This window comes from Thalassophryne amazonica, chromosome 16, assembly GCF_902500255.1.
Source record: "Thalassophryne amazonica chromosome 16, fThaAma1.1, whole genome shotgun sequence".
Lineage (NCBI taxonomy): Eukaryota > Metazoa > Chordata > Actinopteri > Batrachoidiformes > Batrachoididae > Thalassophryne > Thalassophryne amazonica.
Window position 1 is genome coordinate 16,365,793 of NC_047118.1, and position 26,399 is coordinate 16,392,191.

The window sequence follows — 26,399 nt, forward strand, 5'->3', positions numbered from 1 at the left end:
GAAAAAAATATGGACTCACTCAATTCTGAGGAATAAATTGTTGAATCACCCTGTAAATTTTCATCCCCAAAACTAACACCTGCATCAAATCAGATCTGCTCGTTAGTCTGCATCTAAAAAGGAGTGATCACACCTTGGAGAGCTGTTGCACCAAGTGGACTGACATGAATCATGGCTCCAATGCGAGAGATGTCAATTGAAACAAAGGAGAGGATTATCAAACTCTTAAAAGAGGGTAAATCATCACGCAATGTTGCAAAAGATGTTGGTTGTTCAAAGTCAGCTGTGTCTAAACTCTGGACCAAATATAAGCAACATGGGAAGGCTGTTAAAGGCAAACATACTGGTAGAACAAGGAAGACATCAAAGCGTCAAGACAGAAAACTTAAAGCAATATGTCTCAAAATATGAAAATGCACAACAAAACAAATGAGGAACGAATGAGAGGAAACTGGAGTCAACGTCTGTGACCGAACTGTACGAAACCGCCTAAAGGAAATGGAATTTACATACAGAAAAGCTAAATGAAAGCCATCATTAACACCTAAACAGAAAAAAACAAGGTTACAATGGGCTAAGAAAAAGCAATCGTGGACTGTTATGACTGGATGAAAGTCATATTCAGTGATGAATCTCAAATCTGCATTGGGCAAGGTGATGATGCTGGAACTTTTGTTTGGTGCCGTTCCAGTGAGATTTATAAAGATGACTGCCTGAAGACAACATGTAAATTTCCACAGTCATTGATGATATGGGGCTGCATGTCAGGTAAAGGCACTGGGGAGATGGCTGTCATTACATCATCAATAAATGCACAAGTTTACGTTGATATTTTGGACACTTTTCTGATGTTTGGGGATGATGAAATCATTTTTCAAGATGATAATGCATCTTGCCATAGAGCAAAAACTGTGAAAACATTCCTTGCAAAAAGACACATAGGGTCAATGTCATGACATAGGGTCAATGTCAACCAGCAGATGTGATTTGATGCAGGTGTTAGTTTTGGGGATGAAAATTTACAGAGTGATTCCATAATTTATTCCTAAGGATTGAGTGAGACCATATTTTTTTCCTCTGCTTGGTCTAAAAAAGTAACCGTTACTGACTGCCACAATCTTTTTTCTTGATTTCTTATAGTGTTTCTTAAAGCCAGAAAGTTGCCATTTGAAATGACTTTAGTTTTGTGTCATGTCTGTGATCTGCTTTTTTTCTACAAAATTAAACAACAGAATGAACATCCTCCGAGGCCGGTGATTCCATAATTTTTGCCAGGGGAAGAGAGGGAGCCAGTAGCGAGCAATATTTCTGATAGTTTGTTTTTACATTTTGCAAACTGCTTTTTACTTCAATTTTTGAAACTCTGCTTCTTAGAATATGTGCTGCTATACAATGCATAGTACAGATTAATTATTCCCAAGGGAATAATTAAACTGTACTTTAAAGTGGTTGAATTGCACTAAAATGAATGTGCTTTGTACTTTTAAGTACATTTGTTTTGTTTTTTTTCCACCATTAAATTTCATTCAAAATTCAGTGTACATAGAAAATAGCTTGCTATAAGCAAAATGTTAGACATTTTCTGACACATAGTTCTTATCAGGACTCGTTCATCCGCTTAGTCTGATGGAAGAATGAACTTTTTGTACATTCCTCCTTTTCTACTCTAATCAGTTTTCCAGTTCAAGCAACCGGCACAGAAACAGGCCATCGCTTCAACAGCTGAAAATTGGTTATTTTTGTTCTGTATCATCTCCGTGTTTACAGCATATTGTGGGTGGGAAACTTTAATACCTGTAATTTTACTCCCAGTTACCTACAATGTCTTAGCTTGACACATGATGTCTTGGAATGTACGGGAGTGATTTAATGGAAGTTGAAATGATCCCAGACAGAAATTTCAAGCTGTTTGTGTAATTGCACAGCCTTGAGACCTCAGGGAGTACACAACCTCTGCAGCAGGAAGGTGACAAAACATGTTTGTCCTTGTACACTTGCCAATACCAACCCAAATTGAATTAGAGCAATGAATGTGCACAATACAAATGCTTTTGCAAAAGGATTTTGTGAACAGACAAGCAGGTTTTTTCCAAAAGCTTAGCTCATGAAATATTGAGCAATTACACTCATTACTGATCCGGGGTGTATCATTTTATGTCAACTTTGCTGAATCTGTGGATTAATGGGTGCTAAATAAAATTCTGTGTAGCTTAAATGCTCCATTAACCTTTAATACTCCATATGTGAGGCCAAAGCCTTTATCAACCAGCAGCATCCTACTGATACTATGCACAGCAATTCTGGTCAGAGCCAATATGTTGGACTAAAGCTCCCTCTGGTGTAGGAATGAAGAAATTTTATATATATATATATATATATATATATATATATATATATATATATATATATATATATATATACACACACACATATACATACACACACACACAAATTAAATACACAAACAGAACTTGCAAGTATATGGTTAGAAATAAATGCAACTGTAAATGTTACATTTTTTAATCAGATTTTTCATTTTGTTCTTATATACATACAATTTGGGGGAAAAATGTCATAAAAAACATCAAAAGTGCATACAAGATAAAAAATAAATTATACATCTATTGTAATTGCTTTAAACTATCAATTTATTTGCAACCTTGATCAACTTAAGTTATATATGTATATAAAAAAAATTAGTTCAACAAATGCTGGAAGACTGTCCCTATATTTGAAAAAAGTCAGAAAACATATGATCACAGATGTCTGGTACTACCAGAAACATAGGAAAACAGCGATGCCAAGTCAACAAACACTCAATGTATTCATATGTAAGACAGGAACTTAAAACTTGCAATGCATTTAAGAAGTGTTCTCTTAAAGACAAGGAATTGGGGGGGGGGGGGGGGGGGGGAAGGACTCCAGTTGGACATTCAATGTTTTCCCTCTCACATCTATTGAACTTGAAAAATATAAACTTTCAATCCAAAGTGTCCTCCATAAGGCTGCTGAAATGGTTACAGTATTACATTTGTAGTGTATGACACTTAAAAAAAAAAAAAAAAAAAAAAGAAAAATCCATGTCTCTTAAGGCCCCAAACCTCATTATCACTATTACTTTACGTATTATTGAAACTACTTATTTCAATCCAGCTGTATTGTTTTATCTCATTTTAAATGTGATTTGATTGCAGTATATCCATTTCTGTGTAACTGGTTATTGTAACATTAGTTCAGTGGTAAAATGTTTATACAAAAAATAAAAATAAAATCCACATTTCTCTGTGGAGTCAAACATTTAGCAATAAATACATAAAATGTTCTCATCTTAGATAACATCCAACAAGCATGTAAATGCAGTAGTTGTGTTTTGTATCACTGCTTCTTTGCTGATGAGTTGTTCTGAATTAGAAGGGGGGGAACCCCTGAAATGAATATTGTGGCATAAAGGTAGTGTTACACTTTCATGTCTCTGATCCTTATATATTGCCAAAAAAACCAAACAAACAAACAAACAAAAAAAAAAACCTTATCTTTCTTTATTGCATTTCATGATATATACACTCCGTGATCTCACACTCACTGATTGCTTTCAACTCTAAGATGCTGTGAAGGAAAGCTCAAAAAAATTTTTGTCACCACTGTTGGACCAAACTGTATATAAAAATGAGGCTACGTGGTGTCCACAGAAAGAGCATCACATCCATTGTGATGCTGCTGGTGTAGAGTTAAACTGCTACAACAAAATAAACAAACAACAAAAAGTACAGTCTCAGGGAAAAAAGTTAAAAAAAAAAAATAAAAAAAAAAAAAATATATATATATATAGGTACAGTGGAAAAAATAATTACGGCATTAAATAACTAGATAGAGGGAAGATGTTTGGTTTCACGTTTTCACTATATAGATGAAACAGTCTCATTTACAACATCTAAATGTTATGATGTGCAAATTAAGCAATGGAATATACCAGCCATGCTGATTTTTAGTTCACACAGCTACAGAGTCTTGCATAATGAAAGACATGCATTAGTGTTTTCATGCAACACTGCATTCCTTAATTGTCTAATTATAATTTTTTTTTATTTAACAAAAAAAAAACTGCAAGTACAGAGGGGAAAATATTTAAAAAGCTACAAATAAAGCCAATATAAAACTATGATTTTAATTGCATTTTACATTGATATTTGACATCTTGTTTCAATAAGTATGGATTTGGACAAATTGGCTACACTTGCGTCGCATGAAACCTACACTACTTTTAAAGTTTCAAGAGCCACAAACTAGTCGGCACCATGTCAGACATTTTTTGCTATTCAAACGTCCCCTTCTTTACACTCACTCCTGAATCCAACAGCGGACTACAAACTTATTAAATTACTGCTGCACCACCATTTATTGGTCAAAAACAAAATCCAAAAATAGCTTTCATGACTGCCACGATACAGATGCTAAATAAAACCCGCATTACATTCAAAAAGACTCAAACAGCTCAGCAAAACCCCATAGACAAAATTTAGACTGTACAACAGCACTAAGCTGCAACAATGAGCTGTCCGCTGCAGGTATTAAGCAACTTATCTGATTCATACGTTCTAACAAAAATGAGGAAAAACAAAAAAAGCAACACAGTATTATTAGTCGGCAATACCGCTGCTGGAAGAGATTGTTAAAGATGCATGAAAACATTTGCAAAACAAAATCATAGGCTGGTTTTGAGATTTTAAGTTTGTACTGAACAACTTTTGACATTATCTGGAGTACAGTTTCTACCCATATCAGTAGAAGACTTAAAAAAAAAAAAAAAAAAATACATGGGCACTTTTTTAAATTTATGTCTTAAATTTAAAAAGAAATAATAATAATAATCACATTACAATGTATTGGGCTTTGGCTATGTCAACGAAATGATAACCAGTCCATTTACTAAATGGATTAAACACGATAGTGTGATCTATTGGGTAAAAACTAAAAATGGAAGTGCGTGGCACCCGCTACAAGAGTTAAAGCCGACATATATACAATATTTTGTTTGATCTGAAGTGCCATGTGCAGGGGCTGCATTTATAGATTCCTGACATGTTAAAATTGTACAAAAGAGCAGCAGGAATACCACCATCATTATTTCTATGGTACATCAGGCTTGGAAAAGATACTGACTTGCACAGAAACATGTTTTTGCTGTTGTTACCAAAACTGCAATGTATTGTGAAACCAGGGACACAAGGGCGCCACTTTGTTCATCATCTTTACATCCATATAAATAACGTACATTAAACAGAGTGGATTTTCACTTAGATTATCTGAGAAACTATGTAAACTTGTGCGGTAAAAGTTGTTAAACTCTGATGTTTGTGAGATATAACCACCTTCATTAATTTAAAAGGAGAAAAGAAACCCTTGCTGATGTCTAGTGAAGGAGCTTTACAATTACAGGTAATTCAATATGGTTCAGTAAATGTTATGTCAGGCTGCAGTGATAGTATCCTGCTTCTCTGCGGTCCCACGCGTTTCACATTTATCTACTTTAAAACAAATATTCTATGGAAGAGTTATGTTTATTTAAATGGCTCATTGTTATATTCTGTTGTAGCCTGATGGAAAAACAGTTACTAAGTATTGTTGTCTCCCATGAGGTACCGCAGGTTATGATGAATGCTGCCAACATGTTTGTATTTCGCTGAAATGTGTGTGGTCACAGTTTTTTACTTAAAGATGCTAAGTCAAGAAGTATCACTGCCAGTGGAACATTGGCCTGTTACAGCACCATGTGTAATGAGATCATTTATTAAAACTACCTCAAAAACACTGAGATGAATGTACCCTTTCACCAAGCCCAAAACCTGTTTGCGCTGTTTTCAGATATGTCTTGAAATCACATACAGACAACATCAGATAATTATACATAGTTATGTTGGTGTGTGTATATACAGTATATCACTATTCTGGGAAAACTACTTTACCTATCTACACAAAGTGCAAACAATACCACATTCCTACTTAGTGTTGCATACAGTAACTAGTATTTTACTAAAGGCGATTTTCTCTTTCCATAACCGATGAAAAGGCGCTTCAGATCATTTTTATGTTGCTCATAGAAGGGAAAACAGGAGGAAATGCTTATAATTTCTTGATACCTGTACAAATACATTGTGTGTGTGTGTGTGTATATAAAGTTCAAAGGTTTCATTCCAAAACACTTTTTGAGGAAAATTAATCAACTCATTAACAAAACTAATTAAACTATTGGTATACAAAAAATAGTGCAAACACAACCCAATTTCTCTGCATCATTTGTAATTTCTCATGACAAATTCCTTCCCATTTGTTCATAAGTTTAAATCTGTACAAATTTAAATTTTATGGTATCACTAACCACTTTAAGACATGTAAAAATGACATGTCATTGTCTTTTCTCCTTAGACTGTCAGATGCAGTTTACTGGCTCAGCCAGACTTGGAGGAAATAGTGCAGCAGATAACAGAATGTTTACAGAGGAATCCTTCAAATGGTGATACAAGCACCAAATTTGGCAAAAGTACACCTTAGATATTACTCTTTTGAAAAAACCAACGGGCCACTTGAATTTTCAGTAGGCGGCCACGTAGGGGTCAATTGAAGGATTACATAGGGATCAAAATATAAAAATGCTCCAGTCATATTGAAAATTATACCACATTATTTGTCTGATTGTAAAGATTCCAAAAAGGTATAGTTTGGACTATCTATGACTGAATTCTATAGAGTAAAACAACACAAATGGTGACAAAGTTCAGTTTCAGTTTGTACAGGGGTCAAAATTTAGAGTTGCTCCAATTTTGTTCAGAGGTGAGGCAAACTATTGGTTGAGTTAATAGGGTTTCAAAAAGGAATAGTTTGCACCATGTATCATGCTTAGTTATCACGTTACAGGGTAACATATGTCACACGTCATAGAATTCAATGGACATCAACATTATTTGACCTTTACTTTAGAGATCAAGCATTCAACACAGTTAAAACTATTAATTTATTAATCCAAGTAGCTCAATCAACAATTTGCACCATTTTTTACTAAAACTGGAGCAACTTTAACTTTTGACCCCTGTACAAACTGAAATTGACCTTTGTCACCATTCATAAGGTTTGTACCCCATAACTCCATAACATTCAGTCATAGATAGTCCAAACTATACCTTTTTAGAATCTTTATGATAGACAAATGTGGTATAGTTTTCAATATGATTGGAGCATTTTTATATTTTAACCCCTGTGTAATTTTTCAGTTGACCCCTACGTGGCCGCCTATTGAAAATTCAAGTGGCCCGTCTGTTTTTTCAAAATAGCAATGTCTAAGGAGAATTTGTGCTGGATTTGATGCTTGCATCACCATGTGAATTATTGTTTCAGTTATTTGCTGCACTAAAAGACTTTGGAGGAAAGGGCGTGAAAAACCCTCAAATTCACCAATTTAAGATGATCAGTGAATACAATTAGCAAGCTATACCACAAATATTTGAAGATATTTTGGAATGAATCTCTTAAGAATGTTTTCAATTTTGCCAATAACATTTTTTGATTTTCAGGTTCTACACTGACACTAGTCTATGATCCACTCATCAATTTTGACCTAATCGGTACCACTTAAGGGGATGAATGACACTTAGAATCCAGCCTCAGTGTATCATGGCCTACACAAAAATGTATGATTAGCCATCCCAGGGTGGTAGGTGTAGCCAGGCAGGGGTCAATGAATGTACAAACTGAAAGTGACCGTTGCAATCATTTTTTGCTGTTTTTACCCCATACCCCAAGGATATTATATTTTAACCACATTCCTTTGTGTCCAGCTGTAAACTTACAGAAAATACTGGCTATATTATTAATACAGGGTGAATGGATTTCCTTTTTTTTTGTGGTTGTCATTTTGGTACATAAAAAATATATATATATTTTAAGAGGGATTTTTCTTTGTTTGTTTTAAGAAGGGAGGTTTGGGTGGCTTTGCTTGAGCTGCTGCCCCCGCGACCCGACTCCGGATAAAGCGGAAGAAAATGGATGGATGGATGTTTTAAGAAGACACGGATATCACACAATTTGATTGTCCACATATGAAATATGTGCAATATATGCCTTTACAATGTCACTGCTGAATTTTAAGTCACTTTTTCCAGTGGAACATTTTGCAAGCCAACTAATCATTTTGTAAAATTGGAGCTAGGCAGAACAACATTCAGCCCTGTGTTTGAAAGAAAATTGTTGGATTTGTTAGAAGAATTCCATTTCTGCATCCGTACCTGAGTCTTACTTCACAATAGATAGCTTTTTCTTTTTTACTGTCCAGAAGAAGGTAAGTGCCCAAAAATACCATACGTCTCAATCAACACTATTCCCCCAATCATCAAATACTTGTAAATAAGTGTAAATGCCACTGATACTTAACAGTAGCCAAGACACTCACTATTTGCACTTATCAGATAAAGTGATTCCTACCACCCATTATAGATGTAAAGTCTGAAGTACATCTATTACAGCCAAAAAAACAAAAAAACAAAAAAAATAAAACTGGAAGCTCAAAGACTGTTTTCAAATCTTAGAGCTATCATTTGCATTTAAAGCCAGTGTAGAAGACCGGAACATCAAAAAAATGTGTCCCTACAGAAATGCATCTGGTGCGCACTGTAACTTAGGCACAAAGAAAACAGCTTCATTTTGTAAATTTGACACGGTCACTCTCAATATATCACTGAGGCCTCTGTGTTGTACGTGCAGGAGACTGGATATTGGATAGTTTTCGGGAAGAAGCCATCCGTTCAAGAGGCTTTTTTCCATTTGTGGGAGACTTGACACTCAAGTCAGAAGTGGAAGACTTGGACTTGCCTACATACAATAAAGAGCGGCTGAGTGAGCTGGGGGGCTTGGAAGACTCTTTTTTCTCTGACTTTGCCTCACCTCCAGGAGTCTCTGTAGTCATCTCTGAAGATGCCTTGACACCGCCGACATCCTTGGCTTGTCCATTCTGCTTGCTTGCCCTCTCTGAAGTCTTTTTAGCGAGCATGGCGCTTTTGCCTAAATCAGCCGACCTGCGGCTTTCCTTTTGTCGGAGGGCACTCTTGAAGAAGGACAGCCCCTTCTCCTCAGATTTGTTGCTACGTTGCAGTTCTTTAGTGGACACACTTGGTGAGCGCAGGCTAGTGATGGAAGAACTGCTGCTGGAGCTTCTCACAGTTCTCCATTCAGGTCGGTTACTTTCCCCACTCTTAGATACAGAAGACCGAGTGACGGAGCAGCCACGCAGCCCATTGACCAGTGGGCTGGTGTGCACAGAATCTTTGCTGAAGCTCCTTTCTATCACTCTTTTCCGACTGCCTGTGGAGTTTTTCTCAGTGACAGCAGAATTCTTTTTTGTATCTGGAGAAGGAGAAGCTGAGGATAGAGGTGTGGAGTGGATGAATGGCTTATTTTGTGGCGTAGTCTCTGGGGGTTGAGATGGCACCTTGGTTTTGGAAAGAGCCCCAGTAGGTGTAGGGGTGTTTTTCTTGGGGTTAACACTCTTAGTATTGCTCATCTTTTTGCCTTTCACAGGCGTACTGGAAGACGTCTCAGAAGGAGAGTTCTTGTGGGTTGAGGAGGAGCACAAACGTTTTTTAGAGGTTTTCTCCTGTTCCACTTTGCTGGTGCCCTTTGTTGAGCCTGTGCTGTCAGCCTTTGAGGCAAATCCTCCAATACTGCTCTTACGTTTCTGCTCTTTGGAGGGGGTAGCATGGGGAGGTATAGTGTTTTGGTCTATAGCTGTGATCTGATTGTTGTTCTCAGTTGGCTCATTTTTGGCGGCCTGCTTTTCAACTGGAGTGGGAGCCCTGCAATACATCATATCGAGGAACCTTTTATTGCTATCCTGATCACTCACGTTGCTCTCCATCATTCCTAATGGAATCCTACTTCCAAAATAGCGTTCGTGCCTACTATAGCTGCCAAAACATGATGTGGAAACTTTGTCATCACAGGCTTCTCCTATCCGTTCCAGTGGGGGTGAACATCGTGAGTCAAGCGAGAACCTTGAGGGGGAGCTGGATCTCATCTGAAGCTTCGAAGACAGAGACCAAGAAGGCTTAATCATGGTGTCACTTAGGGCTAAAGGGCTACCAATGGATGACCTGGAGGACAGGCTCTGGCGCTGAATGCTCCTTACAAAGGGACGAACAGAGAATCCTCCTTGAAAAAAGAAAAAAAAAATTCCATAAGCTTAATTTTGTTAAAAGAGTTCAAATCAATGTTAAGTACTGTGATAAAACCGGACCAATCCATTTCAAACTCATTATGTAAACATTTATAACACTACTACAACCCCAATTCCAATGAAGTTGGGACATTGTGGAAAATGTAAATAAAAACACAATACAATGATTTACAAATCCTCTTCAACCTATATTCAACTGAATACACCAAAAAGACAAGATATTTAATGTGCTAACCGATAAACTTTATTGATTTTGTGCAAATATTTGCTCATTTTGAAATGGATGCCTGCAACACGTTTCAAAAAAGCTGGGACAGTGGTATGTTTACCACTATGTTACATCACCTTTCCTTCTAACAACACCCAATAAGCGTTTGGGAACTGAGGACACTAATTGTTGAATCTTTGTAGGTGGAATTCTTTCCCATTCTTGCTTGATGTACGACTTCAGTTGTTCAACAGTCCGGGGTCTCCGTTGTCGTATTTTGTGCTTCATAATGTGTCACACATTTTCAATGGGTGACAGGTCTGGACTGCAGGCAGGTCAGTCTAGTACCCGCACTCTTTTACTACGAAGCCACACTGCTGTGACACGTGCAGAATGTGGCTTGGCATTGTCTTGCTGGGACGTCCCTGAAAAAGACGTTGCTTGGATGGCAGCATGTGTTGCTCCAAAACCTGGATGTACCTTTCAGCATTGATGGTGCCATCACAGATTTGTAAGTTGCCCATGCCATGGGCACTAACACACCCCCATACCATCACAGATGCTGGCTTTTGAACTTTGTGCTGGTAACAATCTGGATGGTATTTCTCCTCTTTTGTCCAGAGGACACAGCATTCATGATTTCCAAAAACAATTTGGAATGTGGACTCATCAGACCACAGCACATTTTTCCATTTTGCGTCTGTCCATTTCAAATTAGCTCAGGCCCAGAGATGGTGATGGCGTTTCTGGATGTTGTTGATGTATGGCTTTCGCTTTTAACTTGCAGTTGTAGATGTAGTGACGAACTGTGTTAACTGACAATGGTTTTCTGAAGTGTTCCTGAGCCCACGCGGTAAGATCCTTTACACAATGATGTCGGTTTTTAATGCAGTGCCGCCTGAGGGATGGAAGGTCACGGGGATTCAATGTTGGTTTTCAGCCTTGTCGCTTACATGTAGAAACTTCTCCAGATTCTCTGAATCTTCTGATTATATTATGAACTGTAGATGATGGAATCCCTACATTCCTTGCAATTGAAAGTTGAGAGACATTGTTCTTAAACTGCTGGACTATTTTTTTCCACACAGTTGTTCACAAAGTGGTGATCCTCGTCCCATCTTTGCTTGTGAACAGTTGAGCCTTTTGGGGATGCTCCTTTTATATCCAATCATGACACTCACCTGTTTCCAAACAGGTGTTCTTTAAGCATTCATCAACTTTCCAATCTTTTGTTGCCTCGTCCCAACGTTTTTGAAACATGTTGCAGGCATCCATTTCAAAATGAGCAAATATTTGCACAAAATCAATAAAGTTTATCGGTTAGCACATTAAATATCTTGTCTTTGTGGTGTATTCAGTTGAATGTAGGTTGAAGAGGATTTGTAAATCATTGTATTGTGTTTTTATTTACATTTTCCACAATGTCCCAACTTCATTGGAATTGGGGTTGTAGTAGTATGTTATAAATGTTTACATAATGAGTTTGAAATGGATTGGTCCAGTTTTATCACAGTACTTAATTGGGGTTGTAAAAATAAAGCTGTAAGCTGTGTAAATTCAGATTTTGCCTGACTTACTGTAGCTACTTTCTGTTTCTTAGCATTGTACTATTTCCCTAAGCTGTCCCCACCACACCCCCCAGCCAGCCATACACACCAGCACAATCCTGTACACCCAGTACAATATCATACCATTAACATGCTATGTAAACATCACTATGTAAATGTCAGTTTTTTTTTTTCCTGTTTCCTACTGTACATATTACACTCTGTAAACTGTTTAAACTATAAGTAGCTCAATGATAGTTTACTTTGCATTTGTATGTACTGTTATATTGAATACTTTAATCTCCTTTTCTTAATGGTACCTAGTTTAGAAAGCTCTTGTTTTTTATCCTTCCTATTACAATGCAAATAATGTAGCATGAGGCAAAGGCTGCAACTACTTTTCACTATGCAATCTAGTTTTGTACAATGAAAAATAAGTTCGACTTTGACATTGTAAGCTGTATTTGGTATGCAAACATTCAATAGCTGTGCTTGAAAGTGACATATGTCTACCTCTGCATCATCATGGGTGTCTTGGTAGCTTTCCTCAGCTGTCTTTCTGTCATAATGAGCCAAATTATTTCATTACTTGACAAATTGATTTGAACTGATTCACACATCTAGTCCTAAAGCAGCCCAGCAATGAACTGTTCAATTACTTTTGGCCTCTTAAAAATATTGGACTGCACACAAAATGTTCCGTAATTTTGACACCAATCGTTCACCCATGAAATTTCTTAAATTACAGTGCATCTGGAAAGTATTCACTGCGCTTCACTTTTTCCACATTTTGTTATGTTACAGCGTTGTTCCCAAATGGAGTAAATTCTTTGTTTCCCCTCAAAATTCTTCTCACAACACCCCATAATGACAACATGTAAAAAGGGTTTTTTTTTTTCTAAATTTATTTAAAAAAAAAAACTAAGAAATCACATGTACTCAAGTATTCATGCCCTTTGATTAGTACTTTATTGTACAGCTGCATAATATATTGTTTAAACAGTATACAGTATAAATTTAGCCAACGGTAGAGATTTGGACTCCAACGTCTAATCGCGATAACGCCCATGGAATCTTTTGATCCAGGAAAACTCCTTTGTGAAGTGTCTGTGTGTGAACCACTGCAGCAGAGGGTGGGAGGAGAGGTGAGGGGTTCTGAGCTGAGGCGTGTCTCTCACTGAGACGAAGAGTGTATTGAATTTGTGAGATGCCTGAGCGTCTTCCACACTTAGTTCTGTCACTGATATTTGCAAAGCTGTTCTTTATTTCTGTGGACACTCCATTGTTTGTTTGTTTTTTATTGTTTTTATTTATTTACTTTCATCAATTTATCTTTGCTAAGGGACCAATTCAGAAACACTATCATTTTTACATTTACGAGGTCTGTTAGAAAAGTATCTGACCTTTTTATTTTTTTCAAAAACCATATGGATTTGAATCATGTGTGATTGCATTAGCCAAGCTTGAACCTTCGTGCGCATGCAAGAGTTTTTTCACGCCTGTCGGTTGCGTCATTCGCCTGTGAGCAGGCTTTGAGTGAGCACTGGTCCACCCCTCTCGTCGTTAAGGAAATGGCGGAATGATTTGGAGCTTTGCTGAATCAATTTTTTCCTGAAACTGTGAGAGACCTCCAGGTGGACACCATTCGGAAAATTAATATGGCTTTCAGGGACGATTTTTTGGGGATTACACAGATTAAGGAGTGCTCCAGCCGGTTTAAAAACCGCCCAAAGTGTCTGAGAGCGCGGCGTGCTCCAAGCGCCGATCGACAGGCTGACACCCCGCTGAAACAACCAGATCATTTCCAACGTGAAGGCTTTGTTGATCCGGGACGTCGTCTGACTTTCACAAAAAGGCAGAAGGCGTGGATATTAGCACTTTTTCGGCACATTCCACTGTTACAGGAGTTTTTTTTTCATGGAAAAAGAAGCGGATGAATGCGCCACCGTGCCGCTCATGGCGCGAGACAAAACCACCTCCGTGTTGGTCTCACAGGACGGCTTTCAGATGGCTTCCGGTTGCTTTTCAGTCGTGTGAATATCCGAGAAATTGAGCATGAGCTGGAAATGCCCCAACATGTCCTGTGAGGCTTCATCATGGCGTTGCTTTGCGCCATGCGGCTCCGCCGCGACGCACGGTATTCCTCCGCACGTCTCTCTCAATGTGCCGAAAAAGTGCTGATGTCCACGTCTTCCACAATTCCTGTGCTAGTCAGACGACATACCGGATCAAGACAGCGTCCAGTTTAAGAAATGAACGGCACATTCCACTGTTACAGGAGTTTTTGTCATGGAAAGAGGAGCGGAGGAATTGATTCAGCGCTGCTCCAATCGCTCAGACATTTTCCTTCCAATGAAAATCCGACGAGGGGGGAGTACCAGTGCTCACACAAAGCCTGCTCACAGGCAAATGACGCAAACGACAGGCGTGAAAAAACTCACGCATGTGCACAAAGGTTCAAGCTTGGCTGATGCAATCACACGTGATTCAAATCCATATGGTTTTTGCAAAAAATAAAAAGGTCCGATACGAGGTCTGTTAGAAAAGTAAGTTTATATTGCGATATATACAGTTACTGTAAAGGGATTCAATTTATACCACGATATGAATTTTAGGTCATATCGCCCAGCTCTACTTTGTTGCTGCACCTTTGGCAGCAATTACAGCCTCAAGTCTTCTTGAACATGATGCCACAAGCTTGGTGCACCTATCTTTGGGCAGTTTTGCCTACTCCTCTTTGCACCACATCTCAAGCTCCATCAGGTTGAATGGGGAGCGTTGGTGCACAGACATTTTCAGATCTCTACAGAGATGTTCAATTGGATTCATTGTTCTGCTGAAAGATGAACCGTTGCCCCAGTCTGAGGTCAAGAGCGCTCTGGAGCAGGTTTTCATCCAGAATGTCTCTACATTGCTGCATTCATTTTTCCCTCAATCCTTACTAGTGTCCCAGTTTCGGCCACTGAAAAACATCCTCACAGCATGATGCTGCCACCACCATGCTTCACTCTAGGGATGGCGCCTGTTTCCTCCAAACATGACGCCTGGCATTCATGCCAAAGAGTTCAATCTTTGTCTCCTCAGATCAGAGAATTTTGTTTCTCATGGTCTGAGAGTCCTTCAGGTGTCTTTTGGCAAACTCCAGGTGGGCTGCCATGTGCCTTTTACGAAGGAGTGGCTTCCGTCTGGCCACTCTACCATTTAGGCCTGATTGGTAGATTGCTGCAGAGATGGTTGTCCTTCTGGAAGGTTTTCCTCTCTCCGCAGCGGAATGCTGGCACTCTGACAGAGTGACCATCAGGTTCTTGGTCACCTCCCTGACTAAGGCCCTTCTCCCCCGATCACTCAGTTTAGACAGGTGGTCAGCTCTAGGAAGAGTCCTGGTGAACCTGAACTTCTTCCATTTATGGATGTGCTCACTGGGACCTTCAAAGCAGCAGAAATGTGTCTGTACCCTTCCCCAGACTTGTGCCTCAAGACAATCCTGTCTCAGAGGTTTCCAGACAAATCCTTTTACTTCCTGCTTGGTTTGTGCTCTGACATGCACTGTCAACAGTGGGACCTTATATGCAGACAGGTGTGTGTCTTTTCAAATTATGTCCAATCAACTGAATTTACCCCAGGTGGACTCCAAATAAGCTGTAGAAACATATCAAGAAGAGTGATCAGTGGAAGCAGAATGCACCTGAGCTCAATTGTGAGCTTCATGGCAAAGGCTGTGAATGTTTACGTACATGTGATTTCTTTGTTTGTTTTAAATATATTTGCAAAAAAATAAAAAAATAAATTCACACTGTCATTACTGGACACTGTGTTTAGAATTCTGAGGGGAAAAAATTTATTTATTCCATTTTGGAATAAGGCTGTAACATAACAAAATGTGAAAAAAGTGAAGGGCTGTGAATACTTTCTGGGTACACAGTACATTTGGAAGCAGTATCCACAGTCAGGTCTTTGAAAAACAGCACTAAACACCAGTTAGCTCAGCCATCATTCATCAAGACTACGCTGATCTTGCATTCTGGAGCGGTACACAGAGCATGCATTTAGATTAACCACAAACATTAACGCCAGCAAAAATCTGTCTTGGTTTGGATTTGTGTGGCGTATCCGATTTCCCTCAGTCAATTTGTTGAACAGAGTGTGGACTGGTTACTGAGACGAACTGTTCTGTGGTCAACTGAGCAGGTTTACTCGCTCCAGTAAGATGTGAAGCATCACATCACTTTCTGCCAGTACAAATTCTCTGTGAACCACCATACAAATTGAATAACAGGTCTAGAATTTGGGATTTTTAAGTTAAGACCAGCAGTTCCAAATTATTTCTACTGTGAAACCTTGTGGCATATTTTGATGACAACAGAAATGTCATCAGAAAAGTCCAATGGACTTCAGTTTTCCCTAACAATGGTGACAGCATGTTTTTGCCTCAGATTGTTTGGCTGCCTATTAAAAGTATTCTTAAAAACTAATTAAGCAATTTAAAAATGCAAATGAGCTTTCATTACAATAGAGATTATACAACAATCTTTAAAATGTAGTGATAAACAATCCCTTTACAACAGCTAATTTTAATGTTCTTCAACAATATGGGAAAACACAATATGCAAAAGATGGTCTTAATGTTTGTTTTTTCCCTGCCACTAGATGTCACACGAACAGCTTTCAGCTTAAAAAAAGCCCTCCTTCTCAGCCCCTCCACCCTCCCCCCTACCCACTGAGCAAAAGGAATACCAGTTGGCACGCTCTATATGGGAAAATTCAGATGCATGAAATCTAGTTTCACTATTCCTGGTTTGAGGGCATTTTGATCTTCTAAATGTGATTTTAGGATGTATTTCCATAAAGTTGTTGCAGTCCGCCATCTTGAACAAGAGTGCTCTGAGAGCGCAATATCCCCTGCCAGCAATTGCTGCTTTGGTACAAGTGCTTGCTACATTCTGTTAATATTTCAAGGAATTGTACGTTTCCTGAAATTCCTCCTAAAAATGTGAGAGGAGTTGATTTCAGAATGCAGGCACCAATTCGTGAAATTAGCAGTGCCTAGGTTTGTTAACCAAGGGCCATAACTCTGCCAAAATGTCAATCTTGTACAATATTACAATATGCATATTACCAACCAATAACAAGGAATTGTACCAAGTTTCCCAAACTTCCCACTAAAAATATGAGAGGAGTTGATTTCAGAATGCAGGCAACCAAGCATGAAACTGATGGAGTCTACCTTTGTTGATCAAAGGTCATAACTCGGGTAAAATGAGCTCAACTGGAACAATATGAAAATATGTGTATTACCAACCTATAACAAGCACTTGTACAAAGTTTCATGAAATTCCCCCTAAAAGCGTGAGAGGACGGATAAACAGACAGAAATCGCCACGACATAATCTCCCTTTGGGCCTTCAGTCAGCGGGGAATAAAAACCAATAAAATAAAAATCCTACAGTTACACATCAACTAGTGAGTATTATTGTCTCTATAAACATAGGGGCAATAGTTTCACAGGGCAGGACTTGAATAGCCTAAATGTACACGTGCAGAAATCTCATGCATGAAAAGCACATGTGTGACCAGTATGGGAATGTAAACATGGAGCAGAAAAGGTCAGAGCAGAAGCAGTGTTGCTTCACTCTCTGCAAATCTTAAAATAGAAAATAGTTGTTGGCTGCTACATTAATGTGTAAAATGTCATTCATGGCACCAGCACTTCTCTTACCATCATCTTCATTACGCTCTCCTGTAAACTCCACTGACTCAGCCAGTGAAGCCAAAGAAGTGCGTCTGGATGAAGCTCCGGAGGCCAAGCTAGCGGGCCGACTACCAGGCAGCCTGTTGATCCAGTGGTCACACAAGGAAGAACTGGTAGAACCTGTGTACGGAAAAATAAAAACCCTCCAATCTATGAGATACTTCACAGCAGAATAATATTAATATAAACTGGTTCTTTATACAATTTATATACAAATGGCTGTGTTTATGCAAATACTGCACCAGAACAGCATTTTGGCCATTCTTTCAAAAGTTGGTTACACAATGCAGTACATGGCCAAACGCATGTGCACTCTCAGATAGACATACCATGAAACACATGATGTTTGTTGCACAAAACAAAAGTGGATCATATCTTGATTAAAATTTTAAGGTCAAATGAAAAAAGCAAACTAAAACTAACCAGCAACAGAGCTGTTGGCTGACCAGGAGGGAATGGCAGTCCTCCGCTGGTAGAACAGTATGTAGGCCGTCTGCTGACAAACATCATCATCAGGTACCGGTGAAACCTCGGTATCATCAAAGCAGTACCACTGCCCGTCGATGGAGTTCTTACAGTACGCTGATTTAGCAAAGCAAAAGGAAAATGGGGTTGAGAATGCACAGTGAGACATCATCTTTATATTGTGCCAACTGCTACAGATCCTGTTACTGTTTATTTTGCTACCTGTGTAGTGACCGCCGTGCATATTCCCATGGTGGTTGCACACAGCATACAGGTCATACAGGAAGTCATCGGGATTCCTACCCAAACCGTAAGACCGTCTCCACGGTGACCAGTGAGATGGTAAACTCCAGCTACTTTGGCTTCTCTTCACGACATGAGGTGCCATATCCATGCCCATCAGAGGAAACCTCACCATATTCTGCATTTTGACCCTTCTGTCTCCTTCCTAAAAAAGAGTGACAGCCATATATCAGTCTGTTTAGTAACGTTGTAAACAAATCCCAAAGAACGAAACAATTATACACCACTGAAGCAGCAAAAAAAAAAAACTGACAAAACTAAAGAAGTGTTAGCTGTTGTTTTCCTCACTAAAAAAGTGCAGAAGAAAATTGGATCAGAAAATGCCAAGTTTTCTTTTCTCTAAAGAATAAGATAGAAGAAAAAACATCAACTAACAGTTACATGATTCCTACATATATGCCACATTAATGTAAATAAAGAGTTTAAAAAAAAAAAGGCACAATCTCATTTATTCATTCACTTTCTGCCATTTATCCAGGCCCAGGTGACACCAAGCAGCTCATCCCATATTACGCTACCCTCAGACAAGTCCTCTAACTCTTCCTGGGGGAACCCCAAGGCATTCCCACGCCAGCTGAGCATTACTATCACTCCGGCGTGCCCTGGGTTTTCCCCAGGGCCTCCTCCCGGTTGGTTTTACCAAAGAGAGACCTCCCTCGGGAGACACACAGGGAGTATTGTCATCAGATGCCAGAACCACCTCAACTGGCTACTTTCAATGTGACGAAGCAGTGGCTCTACTCAGAGTCACTAGTCATACTTCCCACCCTGTCCCTGAGTGTAAGGCCAGATACCCAACAGAGCAATCTCATTTCCACCACTTCTATCCAGGACCTTATTCTTTCAGCCATTACCCAAACTTCATGACCACAGATGAGGATAGGAGTGTAAATCGACTGCACAATCTCTTCTCTTAAAATTGTTTAGCACCAAGCAAAATGTGTCAGAGTATAAAACTCTGCCAGAACGATAAAAAAGTGACAAAAGGACAAAAGAAATTACACAAACTCAGACCACCAATGCTGACTAAACTGCTTCCTGACATTAGTACCCTCTCTCCACAAAATTGTCAAAATATACTGTTGACTTTTGCAAAAAATCTTGTATATATACAAATGAAATGATCAACCACCACCCCTCCTCTAGAGGTTTGTCGCCTGGCCGAGGTTAAGAAAAATTATTCTCCACAACCAGAAAGCCAGTCTTGGTTCAAAGTTTCTTTGTTCGGGTGGCGTACCTGTCTGAACCGCTTGAGATGCAGTATGAGCACATCCGGCAGCGTCCACAGACTGAGTTTAATGCGGCCCTGCTGCAGCTGTCTGCAGTGGGGACAACGCCAGGCATCATCTGGGGCCAGCTGAAACACACATACACACAAAAACAGCAGCCATCAAGGACAAAGTCTAACCACACTGTAAAATAAGCGTCTCTCGGGGTGAGGCTCTCGCTTTTCCGCCCGTTTCCCACGTACTGAAGAGTACCATAAACGTTATACCACAACGTACACATGTGTAGGCTGCTGCTTAGGAGTTTTAATTTATCCCAAACATAGCATTTTGAGTAAAACACACAGTAAAACCAAAGCCTGAGAAAGGCTTCCGAATTTGAGCAAAAGAATAATAAGATAGATTGCAGAGGAAATGCAATTCTGTCTGAACTTCCAAACAAATTATACACTGAACTCGGCCAAAACTGCGTCAGTCAGCATGTGTGTATGCATGTGTGCTCAGAATGTTACCTGCTCCTCTTTTGTGTAGAGCTGAAAGCACTGAGCAAGAGTGCAAGCCTGGGGCTGGTGATGCTGCTCCCTGTGCAGATACACACTTTCAGCGTCAGGAATGTACTCCTCCTCGGTGTGTCCAAACAGACTGCAGGAAAACAAAACACAGCGAGGTGATCGGCTACAAGGAAAGCCTCCAAAATCTTAGCAGTGCTGCTTACCTCTGATCTAGAGACTAGACTTCACCCTCCCATTTAAAAGAAATATTGGTGACAGATGTCAAAAAAACTTACTAATCATTTGTTATTTTAAAGGGAGAAAGCTCAAGCTTTTATATAGTTACATTGACTTTTTTTTTAGACTTTATTAGTATATTGTATTTTCCGGAATACAAGTCAGGTTTTGTTTTTTTTTTTTCAATTAGCTTGGGAGGCCCTGCGTCTTATGGTCCGTTGCGACATATATACCAAAAAGTCACAAGTTTATTAATAACAGCAATTATAATGACTATTTGTATAGAACTTGCCAAAGAATCAAAGCACTAAACAAAATAAACTCCAATATAAAAGAATAAATGCCAGAAATAAAAATACACCACAACAACGCACAAAACTCCCAAATTAAAGAGTTCATAACACAGAAATAGACAGACAGACAATATTTTTGACAGGTGTGACATACTTCAAAAAACAGTAATACAAAATATTATGCTTTATTATTTTAGGATTGAAAAATGACAACTGCTGTGAAAGTTATGTACAGTTAGGTCCATAAGTAGTTGGACAATTACAGTTTCTGTAATTTTGTTACTGTAAATCCCTTGAATCAAACTATTACAGTTAAAAGGCCAGTTAAAAGGCTGGAATGCAGACTTTCTGAATGTCACTGCTTTAACTGATGTTTTCATACATATTTGTACTGTATTGAGTCTGCGTGACTGTTTGTTGAAACTGTGTATTGCTGCTATTTTTGGTCAGGTCTCCCTTGAAAAAGAAATCTTCTGATTTCAATGGGACAAACCTGGTGAAATAAAGGTTACAACAACAACAATATTACAACCACGTTTGTTTCATTTCAACTCCATTATGGTGGTGTACAAAAGCAAAAATTATTGTGTTACTGTCCAACTACATATGGACCTGACTCTAAATAACAGGATAGAGGACACAACTGCTATGTTATACTCCTTAAAATTAACACAGTAGTTTAACTTGTGCATCCCACAATCAAATAACAAATACAGCAATTATTCTCTTTCACTCACTATTCTTTGGTCTCTTTGTCCCACTCTACCACAATCTTCACATGGGGTGGCCCTCCTTGTCCACAAGACTTGTACGCCCTTCGGTATAAAGAACATTAGAAAAGACATGGAATTCATTTTAGCGTGGACAAAAATTTACATCTCTTGCAGTTATGTGTACTATGTCCTTCCTGTGCAACTGAACAGAAAGACGTAACAACATAAGGTTTTAGAAAAGCCTAAAATATTCAGCTGTTCTTAACGTAACAATGTCTATTGTAACAGCATTAATGTGGTTACAAAAGAGCACAGCAGTCAACAGCAGATTCACAGGAATCAGTCTCCCACAATAATAATAACAATTCCTATTCTTTAACTTTGATTCATAGAACTGTGGTGCTGTGACTTGTTTTATAACTGAGAATGTTTGTATCAACAGCCAAACATGCTAAACTGGCATAGTAACAAACAGTCACAAGCAAGTTGGGGCTTGTCATTTAACCAGGCCTAAAAAAGCATGCAACAATCAGGGAAAAGTGAAGAGAGAAAAATCAAAGAACTAGGCTACAGCACTGCACAGATTTATCATTGCTGCATAACTAATCTGTATAGATTGTTTGCTTCAGAATATCTGAATGTAATTATGACTTTTCACTGGCATCCATCAACCTGAGAAAACCCTCAGGGGAAAAAGCCATGCAATTTACCTTTTTCAAAATGATTAGTGTTGCTAAATCTACTGTGTTGCTTTGATATTAAGTATCTCTTCTCACACACTGTTATCAAATGTGCATTTTCCAAGCTTCAAGGAGCAATTTCCTGCTCAACATAACAGATGAAACACCTTTCATTGGCTCTGATTTGACATGTGTTGCAAGTGAAGATAAAAGATAAAACGGAAAATACATTCAAAATCAGAATATGCTCGACTTCATAACAATACGGAATTCCACATGTAGCATTTTAAGCAGTAATTTGAAGCCAAACTCTTAAAATATACATTTATTTTTCCAGATATGCTTCATGTTTAAAATGATAGGGAATACTGACCGATCCACAGTTGGATGACATAGAGGCCGTTCATCTTGGGGAAGGAGATAAGTAATGCCAACAACGCCAACTACCCGAAGACTGAACGGTCCCACCTAAACAGAGACACACTGTATAATTAACACATTACAGTGGAGTCAACTTTACTACAGTAAAAATGGTGATGCAAATAATGGACTTCACTCCAAACAGCACTGTCAAGGTGTAAGATATCATACAAACCCCTTTAATACTTTGAAAATGGATTTATTTACTTCAAATCAAATCAATTTCATTTATATAGCGCCAAATCACAACAAACAGTTGCCCCAAGGCGCTTCATATTGTAAGGCAAAGCCATACAATAATTACGGAAAAACCCCAACTGTCAAAACGACCCCCTGTGAGCAAGCACTTGGCGACAGTGGGAAGGAAAAACTCCCTTTTAACAGGAAGACACCTCCAGCAGAACCAGGCTCAGGGAGGGGCAGTCTTCTGCTGGGACTGGTTGGGGCTGAGGGAGAGAACCAGGAAAAAGACACGCTGTGGAGGGGAGCAGAGATCAATCACTAATGATAAAATGCAGAGTGGTGCATACAGAGCAAAAAGAGAAAGAAACACTCAGTGCATCATGGGAACCCCCAGCAGTCTAAGTCTATAGCAGCATAACTAAGGGATGGTTCAGGGTCACCTGATCCAGCCCTAACTATAAGCTTTAGCAAAAAGGAAAGTTTTAAGCCTAATCTTAAAAGTAGAGAGGGTGTCTGTCTCCCTGATCTGAATTGGGAGCTGGTTCCAGAGGAGAGGAGCCTGAAAGCTGAAGGCTCTGCCTCCCATTCTACTCTTACAAACCCTAGGAACTACAAGTAAGCCTGCAGTCTGAGAGCGAAGCGCTCTATTGGGGTGATATGGTACTATGAGGTCCCTAAGATAAGATGGGACCTGATTATTCAAAACCTTATAAGTAAGAAGAAGAATTTTAAATTCTATTCTAGAATTAACAGGAAGCCAATGAAGAGAGGCCAATATGGGTGAAATATGCTCTCTCCTTCTAGCCCATGTCAGTACTCTAGCTGCAGCATTTTGAATTAACTGAAGGCTTTTCAGGGAACTTTTAGGACAACCTGATAATAATGAATTACAATAGTCCAGCCTAGAGGAAATAAATGCATGAATTAGTTTTTCAGCATCACTCTGAGACAAGACCTTTCTAATTTTAGAGATACTGCGCAAACGCAAAAAAGCAGTCCTACATATTTGTTTAATATGCGCATTGAATGACATATCCTGATCAAAAATGACTCCAAGATTTCTCAAAGTAAAAGCAGGAAAATTAGAGGTCATCCATGTCCTTATGTCTGTAAGACAATCTTGCAATTTAGCTAATTGGTGTGTGTCCTCTGGCTTCATGGATAGATAAAGCTGAGCATCAGCTGCGCAACAATGAAAATTTAAGCAATGCTGTCTAATAATACTGCCTAAGGGAAGCATGTATAAAGTGAATAAAATTGGTCCTAGCACAGAACCTTGTGGAACTCCATAATTAACCTTAGTCTGTGAAGAAGATTCCCCATTTACATGACCAAATTGTAATCTATTAGATAAATATGATTCAAACCACCGCAGCGCAGTACCTTTAATACCTATGGCATGCTTTAATCTCTGTAATAAAATTTTATGGTCAACAGTATCAAAAGCAGCACTGAGGTCTAACAGAACAAGCACAGAGATGAGTCCACTGTCTGAGGCCATAAGAAGATCATTTGTAACCTTCACTAATGCTGTTTCTGTACTATGATGAACTCTAAACCCTGACTGAAACTCTTCAAATAGACCATTCCTCTGCAGATGACCGGTTAGCTGTTTTACAACTACCCTTTCAAGAATTTTTGAGAGAAAAGGAAGGTTGGAGATTGGCCTATAATTAGCTAAGACAGCTGGGTCAAGTGATGGCTTTTTAAGTAATGGTTTAATTACTGCCACCTTAAAAGCCTGTGGTACATAGCCAACTAATAGATAGATTGATCATATTTAAGATCAACGTATTAATTAATGGTAGGGCTTCCTTGAGCAGCCTGGTAGGAACGGGGTCTAATAGACAATGTTGATGGTTTTTAGGAAGTAACTTATGAAAATAACTCAGACAGAACAATCGGAGAGAAAGAGTCTAACCAAATACCGGCATCACTGAAAGCAGCCAAAGAGAACGATATGTCTTTGGGATGGTTATGAGTAATTTTTTCTCTAATAGTTAAAATTTTATTAGCAAAGAAAGTCATGAAGTCATTACTAGTTAAAGTTAAAGGAATACTCGGCTCAATAGAGCTCTGACTCTTTGTCAGCCTGGCTACAGTGCTGAAAAGAAACCTGGGGTTGTTCTTATTTTCTTCAATTAGTGATGAGTAGTAAGATGTCCTAGCTTTATGGAGGGCTTTTTTATAGAGCAACAGACTTTTTCCAGGCTAAGTGAAGATCTTCTGAATTAGTGAGACGCCATTTCCTCTCCAACTTACGGGTTATCTGCTTTAAGCTGCGAGTTTGTGAGTTATACCACGGAGTCAGGCACTTCTGATTTAAGGCTCTCTTTTTCAGAGGAGCTACAGCATCCAAAGTTGTCCTCAATGAGGATATAAAACTATTGACGAGATAATCTATCTCACTCACAGAGTTTAGGTAGCTACTCTGCCCTGAGTTGGTATATGGCATTGGAGAACATAAAGAAGGAATCATATACTTAAACCTAGTTACAGCGCTTTCTGAAAGACTTCTACTGTAATGAAACTTATTCCCCACTGCTGGTTAGTCCATCAGAGTAAACGTTATTAAGAAATGATCAGACAGAAGGGGGTTTTCAGGGAATACTGTTAAGTCTTTAATTTCCATACCATAAGTCAGAACAAGATCTAAGGTATGATTAAAGTGGTGGGTGGACTGATTTACATTTTGAGCAAAGCCAATCAAGTCTAACAATAGATTAAATGCAGTGTTGAGGCTGTCATTCTCAGCATCTGTGTGGATGTTAAAATCGCCCACTATAATTATCTTATCTGAGCTAAGCACTAAGTCAGACAAAAGGTCCGAAAATTCACAGAGAAACTCACAGTAATGACCAGGTGGACGATAGATAACAACAAATAAAACTGGTTTTTGGGACTTCCAATTTGGATGGATAAGACTAAGAGACAAGCTTTCAAATGAATTAAAGTTCTGTCTGGGTTTTTGATTAATTAACAAACTGGAGTGGAAGATTGCTGCTAATCGTCCGCCTCGGCCCGTGCTACGAGCGTTCTGGCAGTTAGTGTGACTCGGGGGTGTTGACTCATTTAAACTAACATATTCATCCTGCTGTAACCAGGTTTCTGTAAGGCAGAATAAATCAATATGTTGATCAATTATTATATCATTTACTAACAGGGACTTAGAAGAGAGAGATCTAATGTTTAATAGACCACATTTAACTGTTTTAGTCTGTGGTACTGTACTGTGGTACTTGAGAAATGGTTCTCAACAAAGATAGATATTTAACAGTCTGAAGAATTTTCTTTCAGTAACATTTATGTCTTAATCTATTCCAACATATTCCATATACAATCATGTAAGAGGCTCAAGGCAAGTAAGACTGGCAAAGCGAGAACTTCTGACAGAAGCAATCCTACCCAAACCCAACATACATGAATCTGAGGTTCACCCAATGACTGTACGTCTGATCCAAACTGTGAAAATTTCATGTTATATTTGCTTCTCTGCTGCTCACTGGTGTATTTTTGAGCAAACCACAGAAACACTGATGTACACTCATCACATAATTGCCTGAAGAATTAAGAGGTCAGTGGGACAGCATAATTTGGTTGTATTACATTATCAGTCAAAAAAGATGTGTCAGATTAATAATTCTAGCCTGAGGATTTCTGTGACA

At 38.8% G+C, this 26,399-nt stretch overlaps 1 protein-coding gene across 1 annotated transcript in view; it reads right to left on the reverse strand.

The window, feature by feature from the left end:
* Window positions 1-8,533: 8,533 nt before the first annotated feature.
* The window catches only part of usp31 (ubiquitin specific peptidase 31), a 45,188-nt gene continuing 27,322 nt past the window's right edge, over window positions 8,534-26,399 (reverse strand). The window contains exons 9-16 of the mRNA XM_034190497.1: window positions 22,505-22,599; window positions 21,476-21,553; window positions 20,230-20,359; window positions 19,729-19,848; window positions 18,411-18,636; window positions 18,147-18,305; window positions 17,691-17,843; window positions 8,534-10,194 (exon numbers count right to left, since the gene is read on the reverse strand). Of these exons, the coding sequence (XP_034046388.1) occupies window positions 8,723-10,194; window positions 17,691-17,843; window positions 18,147-18,305; window positions 18,411-18,636; window positions 19,729-19,848; window positions 20,230-20,359; window positions 21,476-21,553; window positions 22,505-22,599 (2,433 nt within the window). The 3' untranslated portion in view covers window positions 8,534-8,722. The remainder of the gene's footprint in view (window positions 10,195-17,690; window positions 17,844-18,146; window positions 18,306-18,410; window positions 18,637-19,728; window positions 19,849-20,229; window positions 20,360-21,475; window positions 21,554-22,504; window positions 22,600-26,399) is intronic.